At 42.0% G+C, this 19,374-nt stretch overlaps 1 protein-coding gene across 1 annotated transcript in view; it reads right to left on the bottom strand.

The window, feature by feature from the left end:
* Positions 1-17,871, bottom strand: part of megf8 (multiple EGF-like-domains 8) — a 45,604-nt gene extending 27,733 nt beyond the window's left edge. The window contains exons 1-22 of the mRNA XM_083889773.1: positions 17,585-17,871; positions 16,341-16,530; positions 15,541-15,704; positions 15,243-15,452; positions 14,362-14,542; positions 13,654-13,742; positions 11,656-11,869; positions 11,392-11,575; positions 9,750-9,895; positions 9,552-9,662; positions 9,285-9,436; positions 9,090-9,191; positions 7,496-7,643; positions 6,951-7,114; positions 5,748-5,951; positions 3,880-4,077; positions 3,456-3,716; positions 3,242-3,360; positions 2,968-3,099; positions 2,682-2,795; positions 2,366-2,449; positions 32-271 (exon numbers count right to left, since the gene is read on the bottom strand). Coding sequence (XP_083745899.1) covers positions 32-271; positions 2,366-2,449; positions 2,682-2,795; positions 2,968-3,099; positions 3,242-3,360; positions 3,456-3,716; positions 3,880-4,077; positions 5,748-5,951; positions 6,951-7,114; positions 7,496-7,643; positions 9,090-9,191; positions 9,285-9,436; positions 9,552-9,662; positions 9,750-9,895; positions 11,392-11,575; positions 11,656-11,869; positions 13,654-13,742; positions 14,362-14,542; positions 15,243-15,452; positions 15,541-15,704; positions 16,341-16,530; positions 17,585-17,608 — 3,431 coding nt within the window. The 5' untranslated portion in view covers positions 17,609-17,871. The remainder of the gene's footprint in view (positions 1-31; positions 272-2,365; positions 2,450-2,681; positions 2,796-2,967; positions 3,100-3,241; positions 3,361-3,455; positions 3,717-3,879; positions 4,078-5,747; positions 5,952-6,950; positions 7,115-7,495; positions 7,644-9,089; positions 9,192-9,284; positions 9,437-9,551; positions 9,663-9,749; positions 9,896-11,391; positions 11,576-11,655; positions 11,870-13,653; positions 13,743-14,361; positions 14,543-15,242; positions 15,453-15,540; positions 15,705-16,340; positions 16,531-17,584) is intronic.
* Between the last annotated feature and the right edge of the window lie 1,503 nt (positions 17,872-19,374).

Below are 19,374 nucleotides of genomic sequence, written 5' to 3'. Positions count from 1 at the left end.
TGAAGACACACTACTCTAGGTGAAGACTCACGTCTGGTTGCAGTGCAGCGTGCCATCTCCTGTGTATCCTCTCTCACAGTGGCACTCGTAGGAGGTGGGAGTGTTAATGCAAGTGGCGAAGGGGTGACAGTTGTGAAGACCCAATCTGCATTCTTCAACATCTGGGCAGGTGGGGTAAGACCAGACTGCATCTTGGTCTTCATTGTCCAAGTGCTCCAACTCCAGCTCCATCTCCAGTGGCCGAGGTGGGGCTGAGGTCTGAGGCTCAGGGCTGACAAAAGGACAAAGAGAATTTTATATTATATATTCAATTAAACTACAGGAAAACTAATTAATAAAAAGATGGAAAAAATTTGGCTTGCATATATTGTATAATTAAGATTAAGAATTAAAAATGTACTTCAAGCAAAAGCAAGCCAACTCTATTTATTTATATATTTGGATTCAATCAATATGAAGGCCCATCCAGCAAGTTTAGTTCAGTTAGCAGTTGATTAAAATAAGACACAAATATTTATCTTGTTTGTTTGTGTCCCTGTATTCATATATATTTGTACTATTAGCTTATTCTTTCAAATGTATCTTGTACTTGGATGGTTCTAATTTTTATGTGGAACATAATTTATAAATGACAAACCCCCCAAGACCCCTCCTTGAACTGCCACCTTATCGTGGTGGAGGGGTTTGATTATCCGTATGATTCTAGGAGCTATGTTGTCCGGGGCTTAATGCCCCTGGTAGGGTCTCCCATGGCAAACAGGTCCTAGGTGACGGATCAGACTAAGAGCAGTTCACACACCTCTTATGAGGACAAAAGAAAAGAAGACGTCTACGTCACCCGGATTGGCGTTACCGGGGCCCCACCCTGGAGCGGGAGTGGGGCTCGCAGGCGAGCGCCTGGTGGCTTTGCTCGCGGGACCCGGCCAGGCTCAGCCCGAAAGCGCGAGGTGCCTCATGAGGGGGAAGCAGTACTCCACCAACACTGTTTACAGTGGACGTGGGGAGCTGTTGACCTAGGCTGGGGACATTGTCGGGCGGTGGAAGGAATACTTCGAGGATCTCCTCAATCCCACTGACACGCCTTCCCTAGAGGAAGCAGAGGCTGGGGAATCAGAGGTCGACTTATTCATTACCCAAGCCGAAGTCACTGAGGTAGTGAGTGGATTAGATCCAACCTCAGTACCTAAAGTCTCTGGATGCTGTAGGGCTGTCCTGGTTGACACGTCTCTGCAGCATTGTGTGGCAGTTGGGGACAGTGCCTCTGGACTGGCAGACCGGGGTGGTGGTCCCTCTTTTTAAAAAGGGGGACCGGAGGGTGTGTTCCAACTATCAGGGGATCACACTCCTCAGCCTCCCGGGGGAAAGTCTATTCCAGGGTACTGGAGAGGAGAGTTCAGCCGATCGAACCTCGGATTCAGGAGGAACAATGCTGTTTTCGTCCTGGCCGTGGAACACCAGCTCTAGACCCTTCGCAGGGTGCTCGAGGGTTCATGGGAGTTTGCTCAACCAGTCCACCTGTGTTTTGTGGACTTGGAGAAGGCTTTCGACCGTGTCCCTCGTGGCATTCTGTGAGGGGTGCTCCGGGAGTATGGGGTCGGGGGCCCTCTGTTAAGGGCTGTGCGGTCCCTGCACGACTGGAGCAGGAGCTTGGTTCGCATTGCCGGCAGTAAGTCAGACTTGTTCCCAGTGCATGTTGGACTCTGGCAGGGCTGCCCTTTGTCACCTGTTAATTATTTTTATGAACATAATTTCTAGGCGCAGGCAGGGGCCGGAGGGGGTCTGGTTCGGGAGCAACTGGATTTCATCTCTACTCTTTGCAGATGATGTGGTCTTGATGGCTCCTTCAAACCAGGAACTCCAGAATGCGCTGGGGCAGTTTGCAGCCGAGTGCGAAGTCCAAGGCCATGGTTCTAGACCGGGAAAAGGCAGCTTGTCCCCTCCGGGTTAGTGGAGAGATCCTGCCTCAGGGGGAGAAGTTAAAGTTTTTTGGGGTCTTGTTCACGAGTGAGGGAAGGATGGAGCATGAGATTGACAGGCGGATCGGGGGCAGAGAGTCCTGCGAGAGGGAGGTCTGGGCGTCCCTTCTCAGACCCGGCCCCGGATAAGCGGTAGAAGATGCATGGATGGATGGAACATGATCATAATTTATAAAAGACAAAGCAGATAAAGAGGTATGAAGCTGGACAGATATATACGATATCTGTTATTATCACATATATATATATATATATATATATTAAACATATTAAATACCCAGCAAATTTAACTGTAGAAATATAGCTGGAGTCAAAAAAGTTCTTGAGTTACTGTATGTGAAGATCAGATATACTTTACAGTTCAAACAATTCAAGAAACGATCACATACTTAGCAGCCTGTGCTTCAGCCACAGCCACACTGCAGTTATAAACAGAGGGGTCATCTATTCCAGCCCAGTCCCCCCTCAAACACCTGAAGAGATGAGTGTAAAACAGAGTGTAAGTACAAAAAAACAATGGTAGACATTTCATAATGAAATTATGTATTTTGTGTAAGTATTAGGCTGAATCCCAATTCCACCCCTTAGCCCTCCCCCTTCCCCCTACCCCTTTGTCGGAGTTCCCCTCAAAACAGAGTTGAGGGAGCTAGGGGTACGAATGTAAGGGGTGGAATTGGGATTCAGCCTGTTTAATGTCATACATACTTTCCAATTGTGGGATTGTTGTAGTCACCACACCAGCCACACTGGAATGTTCTAAGACAGTCTGTGCATGTGTTGAACGATGAACATTGTTTACACTGAGGAACTGAATGAACACTAATGATGGGGAAAACAAAAAAAGAGAATATCAGATTATTGATCAAACGTTCACGGAGTGACAAAACAAATCCTCTAAAAATAGATTTTATCTGCCTTTCTTATGTAATGTGAAAATAATCATTACTTATATCAACTCTTAAAAATACAGCAAAAAATGGAAACCTTTTACCTGTCATACCAGTCTCTGCACTCTCCATATGGGTATTTTGTGAGGTAAGCAGCAAAGTAGAAGCAGGCCTGGGCTGACTCACACCATGCACACTGGCTGGAGTTAGAGAGGCACTCCCCACATGTCTTTCTCCTATGCAGGACAAATATTTAAGCATAGAGAGGAGGAAAACAGGGGTGAGTTAAGGGTTTTCTGTGGGAGTTATGCAGTATATGTAATTATCATTATGTAATTAATTATTATGTAATTACTAAGAAAGGTCTTTGTAACTCACTGATTGCAGACTCTAGGACACCCTGTTGGGTCTCGTATAGATCCATCCAGTCTTCCCCGTCGACTGCACTGATAGTCACCTTTCTTGCTGGAGTTTATCTGCCACTCACAAAAAGGGTCCTAAACAAGAATCATTTACACAAGTCGTAAGTAAAACACCAATTTAGGCTATTAGAAGTAGATTATCAGTAGCACTGTGAAACTCTGTATTGTACCTGGGTACAAGCAGAGCAGTCTCTGTACTCTTCACACAAGGTGCACTGCTGGGGGGCCAACAGCAGATGGTGCTGATCTTCCCCCCCCCCTTCAATTTTCTCTCTCTCAGGGCAAGGTTCAAGGTCCGGGCTGTCCCGCAGCAGGCAACGGGACAAGGACGGGCACCAGCCACATGACTGATCAGACAGACACGCCAGACAGGACATGTAGCCTGAGCAGGAACCGGAGCGGTAAGGCTCCAAAAACAGGAAGGAGATTTCCTACAAGGAGAATAAGTGGATTTAAGTTCAATGTTCAGCTTTTTGTTAACAACAAAAGGCATTTTCATACACAAATAAATAATAAATGCACACTTTTAAAAATGTACTACTCGACTTAATCACTGCGATGAACAAGGACACGTTTAATTGTGGCTTTACTCACACTCCCTCCTGGCAACGTTCTATTCCAGGTAAGGGCCATCTCACTGGTTTGTCCAGAACCTGAGTTGTTCAGGTAGCCCTCAGCCTGAACAAGGTAATGATTGCCCCTGGTCAGGTTAGAGAACAGCCTACTACCATCTGTGCGAGCCAGTAACTTCAACTCCTTTTCTTGCTGAGCTGCCCAACGACCCACCACCTCCTGGAATTAGGAAGAAGAAAAGTTAGGGGGCTATGGGAAAATAAACAGGCAATAATTATTTTCCAATACAATATTTGTCATTTAAAGGCGCCATCTGTAACAATGCGGCCAAAAACGGTTACTACACTCAAAATCAAAACACTGCGGTGAGTCGTATCCGCCTCCCACTCCACCCCTCCCTTCCAGAGTCAAGGTTGCCAGAGCGGTTGACATGTAACTCCGTCAGCAACGAGGGAAGAGTGAGCGTTTTATTATAAATGAGTGGCTCTATGACACACAATTCTGTTCTCTCAGATCAAGATCAAGATGTATAATAATTTATGGTAACATTAGCTGTTGACTAGGGATATATCAGATGGAATAACTTTATGCATGATATTTGACAGAACTGTCCTTCATTTTTGCCTCCCCTTTTATAATTTCTGACAAAACCTTAGAGTGAGACATCGTGGCATGTGGGACAAATTACCACCACACACCCAATATATTTATTTATGGTAATATTTTATGCATCGCAAGCTTATTAATGCTTTATACAATAATAAGGTAAATAATGTTGACACTGTCCGGAATCCATCCTACAACCTTCCCACCTATTTCACCACTCGACTACCGCTGTTATTCTCTCTATGCATGTCAGAAGAAGACCATTAGGTTAGATTAGAAAGTGACTAAAACACGCATCTCTGTGTCATCTGAACTGCCGCCACAGCCCGTGCCGAGCAAAACCAGCCGCAGCCGCTGACAGAACAGAACTGCGGTTGTGACTCTGGGAAGAACCACCACCACTGCCCCGTGGTGGACGGCGACCACCCTTCCACAACGGGGCAGTGGTGGTGGTTCTTCCCGGAGCCACAACCCCCGCCACACTGAATCGGGTATGGCAGCCACCCGCCGGGAGCGGCGTCAGTGCGGCACCCTCCAAAACCGAGGGAACAGTTTAAAACAGAACTTGACAGTCAAGCTATGATGCTTACGTAATTAGCCAAGCTGAATTTACCTGTCTAGGAGAAGAGTAGCCCATTCTGCAGCCGTTTTGAAATTCCTCTCAGCTTTAAACTCTCTCCACTGTTCAAAAGCATGTCCTATATAGACCCTTGCTTTGCCGCAAACTTTATATTGGCGTTTTTGACATTCATACCGAGGTCTTTTAGGTTTGCTTAGCAGCTGAGACTCTACCGACTGCTATGATTGGTAGACAGCGATAGATGGCGCCTCATGCCAAAACATAAACAAACTTTGCGGTGCGAAAAATATTTGTTTTAATGCAAATATTTTTGTTGTACTATTTTTGCTGGTGAGTTCAGTTTGTTAGATGAACATTATTCCTGGTCCTCTGTGACATATTAGGAGGATTTTATGGCCAGTTGCTTTAGATTTATTACATAAAGCACCTTTAAAATAATTGCAGATACAGCTCATGTGTTGAGCTTGGCACAGCAACAAAACACTAAAAGGACACACAGGTACAGTAACCTTTCTATTAAGTAAAGCAAAGATGGGGTAAATCCACACTTGTCTGTTTGGGTTTATACAGCATAATCTGTGTTTTTGTGTCCATATATTGTTTTATCTGTGAAAGGTGCTATATAAATAAACTTTACTTACTTACAAAATCACATACAATATTAAAATAACAATTTGATGTGGAGACATGAATATTCCCTCACCAGTTGGCTGGAGTTGGGACCTGATGCCACTCGAGCCTCAAAATGAAGCCTCTGAATGCGAGCCCACATGGAAACGGTCTCGGTGGGAGGAGAGGCTGGTGGGGGAGCCCCCCACAATGGGTGTATGAAGCCCCTGAACTGCAACGCTACGTCCATTTCTGTGGTGGGGCTAAGGATGATGTTGGAGCTGCGGAGGATGGAAACCTAGCAAAGGGGTGAGGAGGATGAAGGACAGAGGAGGATGGATGGAAGTGGAAACACATCAACAGCAGCTCTTTTCTCTACAAACCACTCCACAAGTCTAACATACACTACTTAAAAAAAGCATAGTGCAAAACAAACAAAGAGGCTAAAAGAGTGTGATAGTTAGTTTTTTTTTGAAGAGTGGATGAGGTACTGACAAATAGTCATTGGGGGAGCTCTGGGCTAACCCTCTGCAAGGAACCAGCTTGAGAGAGGTCTATTTGCTCTTGCTGAAAAGATGGCTGCCAACGGGGACACAAGGAAAACTGATTCCGTAGAATATGCCTACCACTTTATCGTTCTATTAAAGAACCTTGAAAATCAGCATTTTTAACAGAGACAGAGAAGCTGCTGTCGACTGCGGCCCTGTTCGATAAGCTTGTGTCATTTAGATAAATCTGAATGGCTTTTAAAAAAACTAAGCAACACAATAGTAACTAATTTGAACATAATTGTGGAAGCACCAATAGACCTACATCTCCTCTGTGCTGTGACGTACAATTGCAGAATTTCTCTATGGACTTTGGTTCAGGAGAGTGAACAGTTTACAAAGAGACAAAACTTTTAATTTCAAGTTGTTTTTTTAAAAGACTATCTAATGGCAAGATAAAGTGGGAAACAATTCTTAGAATACTGTTGACTTTAAGTTTCTTTGAAGTTTCCCTGCTTACAGGAAATGTTTCCATGACAGCAGGTGTCCATGTCCAGGCTGGTTCTGAGCACTGACTGTGACAGTACCTCACAAAATCACACCCCAAAAATATCTGAACTCTCCCTTTAAAAAGAGAAGTGTCCAAAAGGAAAAATTAATAATAAAAGAGAAACAGTCACATTTTCAAAGTAGAAAACTGCAGTGGGGCCAAAGCAATTTTGGAGGAAGGAAGCAAGAATAAGTACAAGCAGAGACAGAAGTTGCATCCACAACTAATACAGTTAGCACTTGAGATTTGGACTCTGTACCTTGTCAGGCTGGGAGTTGTTGCGGGGGTGCTGGAAGGTGAGCAGGTGCAGTCCTGGGACATAGTTCTCGGTGCGACAGGAGTGGAGGGAGGTAAGGAAAAGGGTACGCTCCCCCCACCAGCCGTACGCCCCTGAGATCTGGTCCACACGGCACACACTTCGCTCTGTGAGACCGAGAGGGAGAGGTCAGCACACAGAAACACACTTCTGACCTCTAAATAGCTGATGACACGGCTGTTAAAATCACTTAAGCGTAATACTGCATCTTATGTGACCTGTTACATTTTGGTGTGACAAGGGAGAAGCAACACATGACTGTACTGCACCAAAACAAAGTGTGCGAATGGACAGACAAGTCAGATCATGTCAGGTCTGAGTAGTCTGTCCACTCTCAGCTAGGTGTAGTCAAGTCAGTGTGCTCCATATCTGCAACACTCCCAACATGAGTCTCCTCCCTCCCATGACATCTCCCAACATCACTGTTTTTCTCCATAGAAGCTTAACCCTTTCTCTTCTGGCCTCCTTCCTCCCTCCCTGCATCTCACCTGACACAGGCAGGCAGGACTCATTCTGAACACACCACCCAAATTCACCAGGGGCAAGGGCCAAAGAAGCTGGAGTGCCACTGAACACAAGACAAGACTGGCAGTCAGACAGGAAGCGCGCCAGGCCAAGGCAGCCAGTACTGCCGCACTGTGAACGGAAAACAGGAGTCACAAATCATTGTCCGTTAGTGACAGTGCTGACAGACATTCATACAGATGTAAATAAAAATATTTTTTTGCAAATCTGATCATGTCTGAATGTTTAAAGAAATGTTGCGTTCTATTTGCAGACAGAAACTTGAAATTTCCGAGGTTATACCCCAGAATTCAGATAGGAGCAACTTCACCAAGACAGCTACCACCATATTTACTGTTAATAGCACCTCTGTCGGTTTTGTTTCATAATAAATCAGTCGTACACTGTAGGGCTGCACAATTCTGGGAAAAATGTGAATCATAATTTTTTTTGCGTAGAATTCAGATCATGATTCTCTGGCACATTTTTTTCACAAATTGAAATGTTTATTGCACTCATGATCAAAAGACTAAAAACATTCAATTAGCCATTCAAGTGCCTGAACATGGCCCTGCATAATGGTATTATTGTTATTATTATTGTAGTGGCTTAAGTGACAAACCTTTTTTCATCTTTTTTCTCGTCACTACCACCTGGTTTTTCATTATCATCCATTTTATATTTACTTCTCCTTAGCACACATTTTCTCCTATGTTCTGTGCCGCACTCACTCAGCGACGCTGCTTGTAAACTCTAAACTGCACCGCCTTCACTGAATCATGTAATGTAAAGATGCTTCATATGTTGAGAGAGAAGGCTGCGTTTAGGGTGAGAAACTCTGAGAGGAAAATAGGATTGTTTATTTGCAATGCAGTTCATGAAATAAAATGCCGAAGAATCATAATTTAGAAATGAGATCACATGTAGTTGTCAATCGAGCTCAAGATTTTTTGAATGATTTTTCGTGCAGCCCTATAGTACTGTTTAATTTTTAACCACAGACATGTTGCTATGCTGTTTGTGTGTACAAAATACCATGTAGAGCAGGGATCAGCAAGTAAATAATCTGACCTAGGGCCATTTTCAGCAATTGATACCGGGCCAAAACATCATATCTTTTTCTATTAACCTTTGTTCTTATGATCTAAACTACTCAATTTTGTACAAAAATTATAAATGTGTTGGTTTAAAGAAAGTAAGTTTTTCAGAATAAAAGACTCTGAATTCTTAATGATGTTTTTGTAAAGATAAGCAAATAATAATAAAAAATATATAAATAATATTAAATAATAATTAATAATGCATAATAATACTGGCATGCCAGTTTTGGCCCACGGGCCACCAGTTGCTGCCCAGTGCATCATTATTGACGAGAATTGCTAACAATGGGTAGCCTGAGATATCTTCTCAACTGGAACATTGTGAACATGGGGGTGACGCGGCATAAAGCAAGGCAACATAAAACAACGCAACATAAAACATATATTATTTTGACTATGTAGTTAAATGAATAATTCAAAAGCAGAAGGTGTTTGACTGAATTGTAGGGTTCCAAAGCAGTGCTGAGCGAACCGTTACCGGGTAAGTGGGTTGTGACTCTCGACAGCGGCCTTCGCACCAGCTGCACTCTGGGTTCTTCAAGCACATGCTTTCATCTATAGCCTCAGCACATACAGCATCCTGGTACGGAAATACACAAACACACGAAATTTTGATATTCAAGTAATTTTTCATTTGTCTTTCTTTTCTCTGTTGTATGACACCGTCACTCACCCTGTCACCTTGCTCACTACTGACAAACAGTGGAACTTTGTAAGCCACCAGGTCTCTATGGGCAACACCACTGTAACCTCCGGCAGCCAGGAGCACTCGACCTTCCATCACAGCAGCAACATGTGAGTAACGCCCATGCACAGTATCCCCGCCTTCAAAAAAAAATTACATTAATTATTGTAGGCACTATGTGAGCAAGTGCATAGGTAATAACTGTTTATAAATATGTAAAAGATGTGGCAGATGATTAAATCTAAAATAACTCACGGAGTGACCATCTCTCGCCAGTAGACACCCACTGATGACAACCCAGGTGGTAAAAGAACATCTCCTCATCATAGCACTTCTCCTCAGAGTGGTGAATATGTACGTTCCCACCTGGGGAGAAAGACAGGGAGAAGGAAGGATAAATAAACACAGGACTGCCCTGAATGCACTGTGCCTGCTAATATTGTCCATGCTCACCATAGACCACCATGTAGTTTCCAATGACGGTTGCTGTGTGGAAAGCTCTTTCCCTGGGGCCTGTTGCTGGAAAACGGGAACGGAGAGACGTCCAAAGGCGCTTGTCCACGTGGAACACATCGGTATTGTTCACCCTCACACTAAACCTTAGAAATACAATGATAGAACTTTACATGAATACAGCAAATTCAGGAGCATTTGCTTAGGTTTATTTGTATCTGTTTATTATCCACACAGAGCTGGCATTTTGGTAGTAGTGAAATAAAATTTTTGATCCCAAAAATCGTAAAACACCACCCTTTCCTTTTTGTGAACACAACCACTATGCCATCTATTCGCTGTTGCCATCTGTTTTTGGAAATTGTATGATCTATTTGCTTTATGATAAATTTTATTTTCTTTCCCCACTGGTTTAGTTCATTACGTCTCTGTTTCTGTGAGTGGATACATTAGGGGTATAACGGTACGGTATTCATTCTGAACCGTTCGGTACAGGATATTTGGTACACGCATGCATATTTTCAAAATATGTTCAGCGGTAACCACGCTAATGCAGAGCTGAACTTTCCTAGTTTCCCCCTGAAAGACGTAACACCATCGCCATGTCTTGCATGTTGTCATCGAGCTGTTGAAACAACTGACTTCAGCATGAATTTAACATCTAACATTAGTAGAGGCAAGCCTTGTATAGAGAACGCAAGTGAGAAGCCAGAGCTTGAGAAGCCACCGAGCTCCTTCTGCTCTGCTGTTTGGAAACACTGTGGTTTCCCAGTGAACTAAAGTAGCAGGGGAGAAAGCCAAGTGAACAGGACGAAGACAAAGTGATGTCATTAGCCATTGTTATATTTACAGCTGAGTCTGTTTAATCATTTAAAGTTGCTAATAAATGAAAAAAAAAATTATTATACCAAGAATGTACCGAGGTATGCACCGAACCATGACATTTGCGTATCATTACACCCCTAGTATACATTGTAAAAACATGCATTTTTAGCTTGTGGGGACATGGGACGTTCCTTGTAGGGCTGCACGATAAATCATCAAAAACACAGCCTTGTCACTGCCTTCTCTCTCAACATATGAAGCACCTTTACATCACATGATTCAGTGGAGATGGAAGCCCATCTGTAGTTGAGAGTTTACAAGTGAGAGAGTGCAGCACAGAACATAGGTGAAAGTGGATGCTAAGGAGAAATAAATACAAAATGGATGGTAATGAAAACCCAGGTGGTAGTGACGAGAATCACACAACCACCCAACCTGAGCTTGTGCCGAAAAAAGTTTTGCATTCGGCCACTCACGAATGCAGACTTTCAGCAGTGCTGTCGCTAAATATGAGATTTTAGTTTCAGTTTTCAATTGTAAAAGGCAAATATTCTTGAGACTCAAGCAGGTTTTATTAGGTGAGCCTTTTGTTAAGCAGATAAAAACTTTTTCTATCCCCATTTTTCACAAAAACAATAATATATATACAGTATGTTTTGGAATGGCTGTAATAGAACAATGAGCTCTAACGTTCATATTAACAACTGCAGGTGACCACAAAATTGACACACATGATGACAGAACTAATTTTCTCTCTTCCTCCTGGCTGTTTGTATGCCTGTATCCACAGTATTCATATGCACAGGGTGGTGTTTACCTGGCAGTGGTGGGTCGATGGCCTCCATAGACCAGCAGTGTCCTGGAGGGGCTGTGGAACACCATGGAGTGGCCAGCGGTAGCTGGGGGTTTTCCCCCAGTGGGCTGTACTGTCTCCCATCGTCCAGAGCCACGCAGTCCAAACCGATACAGAGAAGAGGAAAACATATCCTCCTCCGTACGACCTGGGGAATACATTTAGATGCGTTTTTTTCTTTAAGATATGGATGTATGCCAAAAGGTTGCAATATAATTTGAAACCCACCTCCAAACACATAGAGATAATCATCAACTACAGCTGCAGCATGGTTTGCTAGTTTAGGGGCACCATGTGTACTTGAAAAACCAAGCTGTTGCCAGTCATCGCGAAGTGGCCGATACATCCAGACATCGCTGGCCAGGGAGCCATTAGCTAGTTCACCTCCAAAGATAACCATGTTGCCCATCCATTCTACTGCTGTGAGAGAATGACGTGCCACCTAACAACAAAAGACAGTCATAGGGTGCAGAAGGAAGAAAATTACATGAAAATAAAAAATAATTAATAGGACTTCTGATATTTTACATTGTTCATGTGTGCAAATATAAAAGATAAGTGAGGGAAACCAGAATATAGGCGAACATCAACTCTATTCTGATGACAATATAACCTAATGCACTTGGTCCATAATGAGAATCATGCATGCATCAGAGTCTATGATGTCTTTACTGGCATACATACTGGCTGTATGAGGAACTCTGGACCAACTGAACTTTGTGCACCCCATGACACACTCACTCTTACTGAAAACATGTGAGAAAGCAGGGGAAAACCGTAACACATAACACGTAGTCACGTAACACAAGGTGCTATGCCTGCTTGATATGATTTCACAATATCTTATATGTCCACCACTTTGTCTTGCCATTTAACAGCCTTTTCTCACTGGAAACTGACATTTGTATCACTTTGTAAACACCACACCCTATAGCTTAGATCGGACCCAAAAAAATCAAGCCCAACCCGACCCGACACGAGCTCGTCCCGGCCCGACACATTAACTGTAATTACGAGCCCGAGTCCGAGCCCGATTTAAACCTGAAATTTTTTAAATATGTACACATACGTCCATGTCCTCCCCACCGCGGGAGCTTGTTGTACCTGTTGCCACAGTCTAATTTATAACAATAACAGATCCACTAAGATCCGATTCCATGAACGCATATGTTGCTAATGACGATACGCTTCCTGGTTTTTAAATGATGCGTTCACGGCCGCAGGTTTTTACACCTTTACACAATACGACGTGCTATAACATACCACGCGAATACAACGAGGGAGAAAAAACACAAATGCTTGATCAAAGGCCCGACCCGGCCCGGCCCGAGGATAGTGGCTGGAAGTATTGGTCGGGCCCGGGTCGGGCTCGGGCAGAGAATCTAAACTCTACCACATCCCCACATGAAGGCCCATAAAGAAAACAAGAGATTTTATATCACAGCACACAGAAGTTGTGGATACACTGCTGCCTCCATCATTAAGTTGAAATGTATTATTTTTTGTTTAAGAGAGCAACGGTAGCTCAGCGGTAGAGCGAGTCGTCTTTCAACTGGAGGGTTGTAGGCCTTCTTGTATTCGGCTGTTCCCTACACCAGTGGTTTGCATGGCAATGTCAGCACAGACTATGTACCTCATACAACCATACTTTAACTTCATGGCATACTTTGTACTTCAACTTTTTGAATACTTCCTTCCTTACAATGAATTATTTTTTCTCCTTTGATAATTCTCCGTCACACCTCAGGTTCATTGTTTATATATTGTAAAGTTAAGCCTGTTTCACACTGGATATGTGTGCAGTGTCTGTGATGCAGCATGTTAAACTCATTTGTTTACTAATAAGAACATTTTAAAACAAAGTTTTATCGTGGAATATGTGCAGCAACAACAGATGAGCAGCTTCATACAGACGAATCCAGGTATTTAGGTGAGTACAGGGGAGATATCAGAGTATCTGTGAGAATGCTTTATGGTTTTCAAAGGCAAAATGTAGCTCAGAGGCAGGTGAGCAGAAGACATGCACCCAGTGCGAAGGACATAGTTGCACGTCTCACAACACTGCACACATATCCTCTGTGAAGCTGGCCTTTACAGCAGAAACCATGGGTCATATCCAGGTCACAAATCAGTATAAATGCAAAATGCATTGGGTGAATGTAGTGAGTGGGGGGAAAAAGGAGAGCGAAGGAAAGAGAGAGAGTGTGTGTGTGCAACCACACTTACAGGAGAGTGGCCATAAGACCTGCTTTCCCATTGATTGGAAGTGAAATTGTATTTGATCAGGTCACCAAGAACTCTGTTGAGATCAAATCCTGCAGAAAAAGACATTAAACATACTTTGTCAATAATGATCCAAAAACCAGGAAACACATAGAAGAAACAGCAGTATTAATGTCCTTAAACAAAGTAGAGATGTGTTGAGGTGATAAAGTTGCAAGTAAAAATTTAATAAATGTGCTATACAATGAAGGATTTGACCGACAGTGTGATACAAATGGTTTTATCTGGCGTGATCCAAATTATTATGCACATTATATTTTTCTCTGATTTTCCAAAATAGTCGATGCAAATGACAGTCAGCATAAGATACAGTCATCAACCAATTTTCAACAGTTTAATTCCAAACCTCCCAATGATTATAAATTATAAACAGTATTTTTTTTCAAAAAATGAAAAACTTGAAATGCTTTGTTCCAAATTATTACGCACAACAGAGTCTCAAAACATTGAAGAACTGAAAATGGTAATTTGTTGAATTTGAAGCATTAGGAGGTCATATTTACTGAAATCAAAAGCTATTTCAATCAAAAACATCTTAACAAGTCGTTGCATTTTAACATAGGACCCCTTATTTGATAGCAGCTTCACAATTCTTACATCCATTAATATTAGCCGTTTAAAGGGACTTACAATTTATTCAAAATAAATTACCTCCAAACAAGTACATGGCTCCAGTGGAGGACAGATACACGCCAGCAGAACCCGTTCTAGGACGTGTGTAGTCGTTTCCTTCACTTACACGCCACCATTGGCCAACACCATTGTCATCATGGAGACCAAGCTGGCAGCTGTGACCCAGAAAGCCTGCGTTACACAGACAGCGCTCTCCTTTCTGAAACAAAACATAGAGACATGGAGACCGATTAAAGTCAGTTATCCAGGAACTGCAATGTAGAAGAATGAGAAGAGGATGAGAGGATTAGATGAACTATGATAAAAAACTTTGAACGATGAGGGGTAGCATTACACCTAGGGCTGGGCAATAAATATATATAAATATATCAATATTATATTTGTATCGTGACATGAGACAAAGTATCGTCTTATGTTTTGGATATCGTCATATTGTGATTAGGTATCTGTGATGAAATTTGCCAATTTCATATTTGTTATATTTTATAAATTTGTAAAATAAACAAGATTGGCACAGCAAACCCCGCCCCCCAACCTGTGGAGGATAAAGCAGTAGAATATGGATGGATCGATGGAAAATACAATCAATAAAATACTTATTTAACACTCCTTTCATTTTAAGCCTTATTATTTTTTTCATACCTTTTTTTGACAAATGTCATTGTTTCAAACACAAGTAAACATCCTTCATTTAACATTAAAAGAAGACCAAACAAATAAACCAGATATTATCTGAAATGAAATGAATGAATGAATGAATGAATGAATGAATGAATGAATGAATGAATGAATGAATAATAAAAAGCAAAAGCAGGAGAAGAATAAGCAAAAGCAGAAGAGCAAGAATCAAAAGCAAGAGAAGAAGATCCATAGGAATGGATGACTGATCTTATGTGTACCTTGTCACATTGGCCATTCACAAAACAGTCCTTAGAGCACATAGGGGTTGTGCAAGCTGATCCTCCCCAATCCTGATGGCACTGGCACTTGGATGTCGAGGAGTCACAGCGGCCATGACCACTACAGGCTCCAGGGCACAAAGAGAAGGTGTACGTCGCATTGAAGCCCAAACGGTTGTAATTAGCATCACTGAAAAGATGAAGCAGCATCTGGAACAAGGACAATAAATTATAGGCACACAATTGAATCATTTGTCACAGCTTCAAAATCTCACTGGTCATGTTTTAAATTTGTTACCTTGCCAGACTTGGCTTCAACAGGTTGAGGCAGCGTGTTGCCACTCAGACTGGCAAGGAGAGGGCTCTGGTAGGAGTCACCATCGTAAACAAAAAGGTAATCATAGGTGCACTCTGTGTCCATGAAGGTGAAGTTCAAGACTATGCGGTGACTGTTGCTGGGAGCTGGAAGATATCAGTGTCATTATTATCAAAATGTACTCACTTCTGCACAGAAACTAGCTATGTTTACATGGACACAAGTTACCAGAATAAAAGCCTGATGGGAATAAAACATGTAAACATGCCAATCCAAAAACTCTGACACAGTCCATCCGAGAAAGAAATCTGTATTGGTATATACCGATTGTGCTTATATTAACAGTTGATCCAATCAAGTCTAGTCAATTTCATTTATACAGCCCAACATCACAAACACAATTTGCTTTGAAGGGCTTCACAGTCTGTGCAGCAAGTGACACCCTCCATCCTTTTTTCTCATTGAGTGAGAAAAAAACACAAAAACCCTTCTACAGGGGAAAAACGGTGTCATCACATGTCTGATCAACATAAATGTGGCACATTTCTGTTTTGTCATTATATTTCCATTCCACAAAAGAATAATGAACAGACTAAAGTCATAGATGCAGATGCTTATACTTGCAGAGAATTCAACAACACTGCTCATGTCAAAATAGTCCATTCTGAGTGAAGCATATTTTCAGTAAGTGGCTCAAGCTATCAGCAGCAGTGACTATGTGTCAGTTTTTTTTTTATCAATTTCCCCATGCCCAACACAATATCTTAATACAGTAACAATACCTTTAATGAGCCACTCGCAGTTCCCATTGACAGAGTAGTTTCCTGGGCCATCTGTAACATAGCCCGGTGGTCCCTTCATTACCTGCCTGTGGCCCTTGCAGTCTCCTGCCTGGCACACAGGCCACTTAGCTAGCAGCAGAAAGACCAGGATGAATGAGACAGGGAGGGGAAAGGCCATCACTGGCACCACCTGAAGGATGAGAGGCAAAAACCAGTAAGAGAAAGGTTGTGAGGGTTCTGGTAAATTACAGACCGAAGGCTGTGTCTTTTAGTTTTGAGCAATAATATTGTGAATCACAGTGACTTTGGACAAGATAAATGTGATGTTAAAATGCCTAAACAAAACATGCAGCAGAAAATTTCAGATGAATGTGCCACTTTCAAGAAAGACGTTATCCTGGCAGAATTTGGAGGATCGTGTATAAGGGTCAAATACCCTGGTGGTCCCACAAATAACCTCTGTGTGGCCAAATTAAATGGTCACTACATAACGTTTGTATGTGTATGGGACAAACGTAAAATGCAAAATAGAAATAAATACTTTTATAACTTTCCTGTACGTTTCATGCAAAGAATGTAAGGCTTTCTGTCACAGGACCTTCATCGGGGCAATACAGACATCACAAAAACTGACATGTGGTGTTAACATGTGTGAACAGCATCAATGCTATAAGGATATTTTTGTAGTTCTCTTGAGTCCACATATATATGTAGACCTACAGTAAATATTCAGTAACAATATGTATAACCGTAACAACCCCGTGTGTACATAAAAATAATCACAACCAATGAACAATAACTTAATGTATCTACTCATACAGTATATTTTTGACTAGTAAAGGCAGCAATGAACTCCCAAGTGCAGTTTCTATGATATGTAGCCAACATTTTAATGCATTATGCACATAATGTTCCTCAGAGGTAGCCGCTGGGGAAATAAAAAACACAAATTATGGAGGAGCTAACATCTGTTAGCGACTATGTACAGTAGCATCAGCCTCACATACATAACAGTGACGTGAAACTATGCTTTTCACACATATAGGGTAAGAGGCGAATGCAAATAATGCTTTACTACAACAGAGAGTTTGACATTTGTGATTCTTGCGCCGACTTGATAATAAACCAATTAGCCCTTCAACAACAGGGGGTTCTGCGCAGGCTACCATAACAAAGCTAACGCAAAGGGGGTGCTAACATCGCTAACCCAATATCGTTAGCCGGTTAGTTATTATACTACTCACCAGTTCCCGTCTCTTTGACTTCATGGTGATTTACATTTTCGGCGACTCCTTTATCGCTGGCCACCACATTAGCCGACCTATCATAAGCGAGAGCCCAGACCTGACAGATAAGTTAGCTGGTAGCGACAATTTCGGATGGAACCGCAGCCTGGGTCCACAGCACAGTGGTGTGCTATGCTATGCTAGCTTGTTCGCTAGCTATCGGTCGCAGCCAATTCCAGGTGCGCAATCGTCGGCGTCTGCAGAATCTACCGGATCAAGTCACTCTTTTAGGAATCCATAATCATGAAATTATAAAAGTTAGGTTTCTAGATCTCACTGCCATTAGGGAAGTAGAACATGCTGCCAGTAACAGCGAAAACGAGCCCTGCGACACATTTCATTTACAGATTCCCGTGGTGTTAGTGTTTACGGAGCAGGTGAGCAGTAACCAGTGGTTGCCAATACAAAATACAGCAACATGTCACTATTACCACCCAGCGGAGATGGGGAGCAACAGTCAAAACATATGGATGATCCACTAACCACACAACGTCTGTGTACCTTAACTTTACAGATAAATAATTACATAAATTAATAATTTACCATGTCAATCGAAAAGTAATGCTGTATGCTTTAACAATAATAACATAAGAAATAACTAACATTTAGTGGTAATAAATACAATTTAAATGACAATAATACTAAAAACACAATTTAAACAACAATTTTAAACAATTTAAACAAAATATTGGTTACATTAGTGTCATTTGGCAGACACTTTTATCCAAAGCGACTTACAATTGAGTACAACCAGCCAGGGGTGGAGATGAATTTGTCTTGACCATGACGTCTCTGCACACAGGAGTAGCGGTCTTCACCACTGAGCTAACCCTAACCCCCTCACCCTAAGACTGGACTAACATGCTCTCTCTTCCTGGTTCTTTAATGAGCAGCAGAGTTTTGGATGAGCTGAAGGCTGTCGGTAAAAAATACATTACAATAGTCAAGTCTGATTGAGATAAAGGCACATATTAGTTTTTCAGGATCTTTTTGATTTATAAATGGTCTTTGTCACCTTATTAATGTGGGACTGGAAAACTAAGATCTAGTCCAATACAATGCTGAGCCTTGTAACCTCAGATTTAATCCTGGGAGCTAATTTCCCCAAGTTAGTGGACAGCAACTCTCTTTTTCACAGGGTTTTTGCACAGGGTCAATACATGAGGTAGTAGAGTTACATTAAGCTCAGATAATGTTATGCTGGTGCATTTCCCCATGTTACAATATTTTTTACAGGAACAGTGCAGGGTCTTCACATTTAGGTTTCCTGAATTCTCTGTAATAATCTTGTAGAAATAATTATTGCCAGACATATCCTTGTTGTAGGTGTTCATGGCTTCTTTGTATATGTTACAGTGAACTGTGAGCCTGGTTTTCCTCTATTTACTTTCAGTTGCCCAACATGCTCTCTTTGCTTCTTTGGTTATTGTTTAGAGAAGAGGTTAGAGTGGCTGACAGGGTGTTGTTGAATTGATTAACCATGTAATTTAGAGTACAGTCACCACTGTGTGGCTCCAATTATCTCATGAGATTAGCAAAGTTGATTAAATACGGTATGTACTTATGAGAGATAGATTACTATTTTCATATTGTCTGCATTGTTTGGAAGTGGTCAACAGAGTATAAGTGATATAGCAACTATAGTCTTTCAACTGAAAGGTTTGTGGGTTCAATTCCCAGCTCTCCGCTAGTCTGCTGATGCAAGGCAAGACACTTCAACCCAGATTGCACGTTGGTTTAAAAATGTG

This window comes from Microchirus variegatus (genome assembly GCF_963457635.1).
Source record: "Microchirus variegatus genome assembly, chromosome: 1".
In the NCBI taxonomy this organism is placed as follows: Eukaryota; Metazoa; Chordata; class Actinopteri; order Pleuronectiformes; family Soleidae; genus Microchirus; species Microchirus variegatus.
This window is presented reverse-complemented; position numbering and strand designations above follow the sequence as displayed.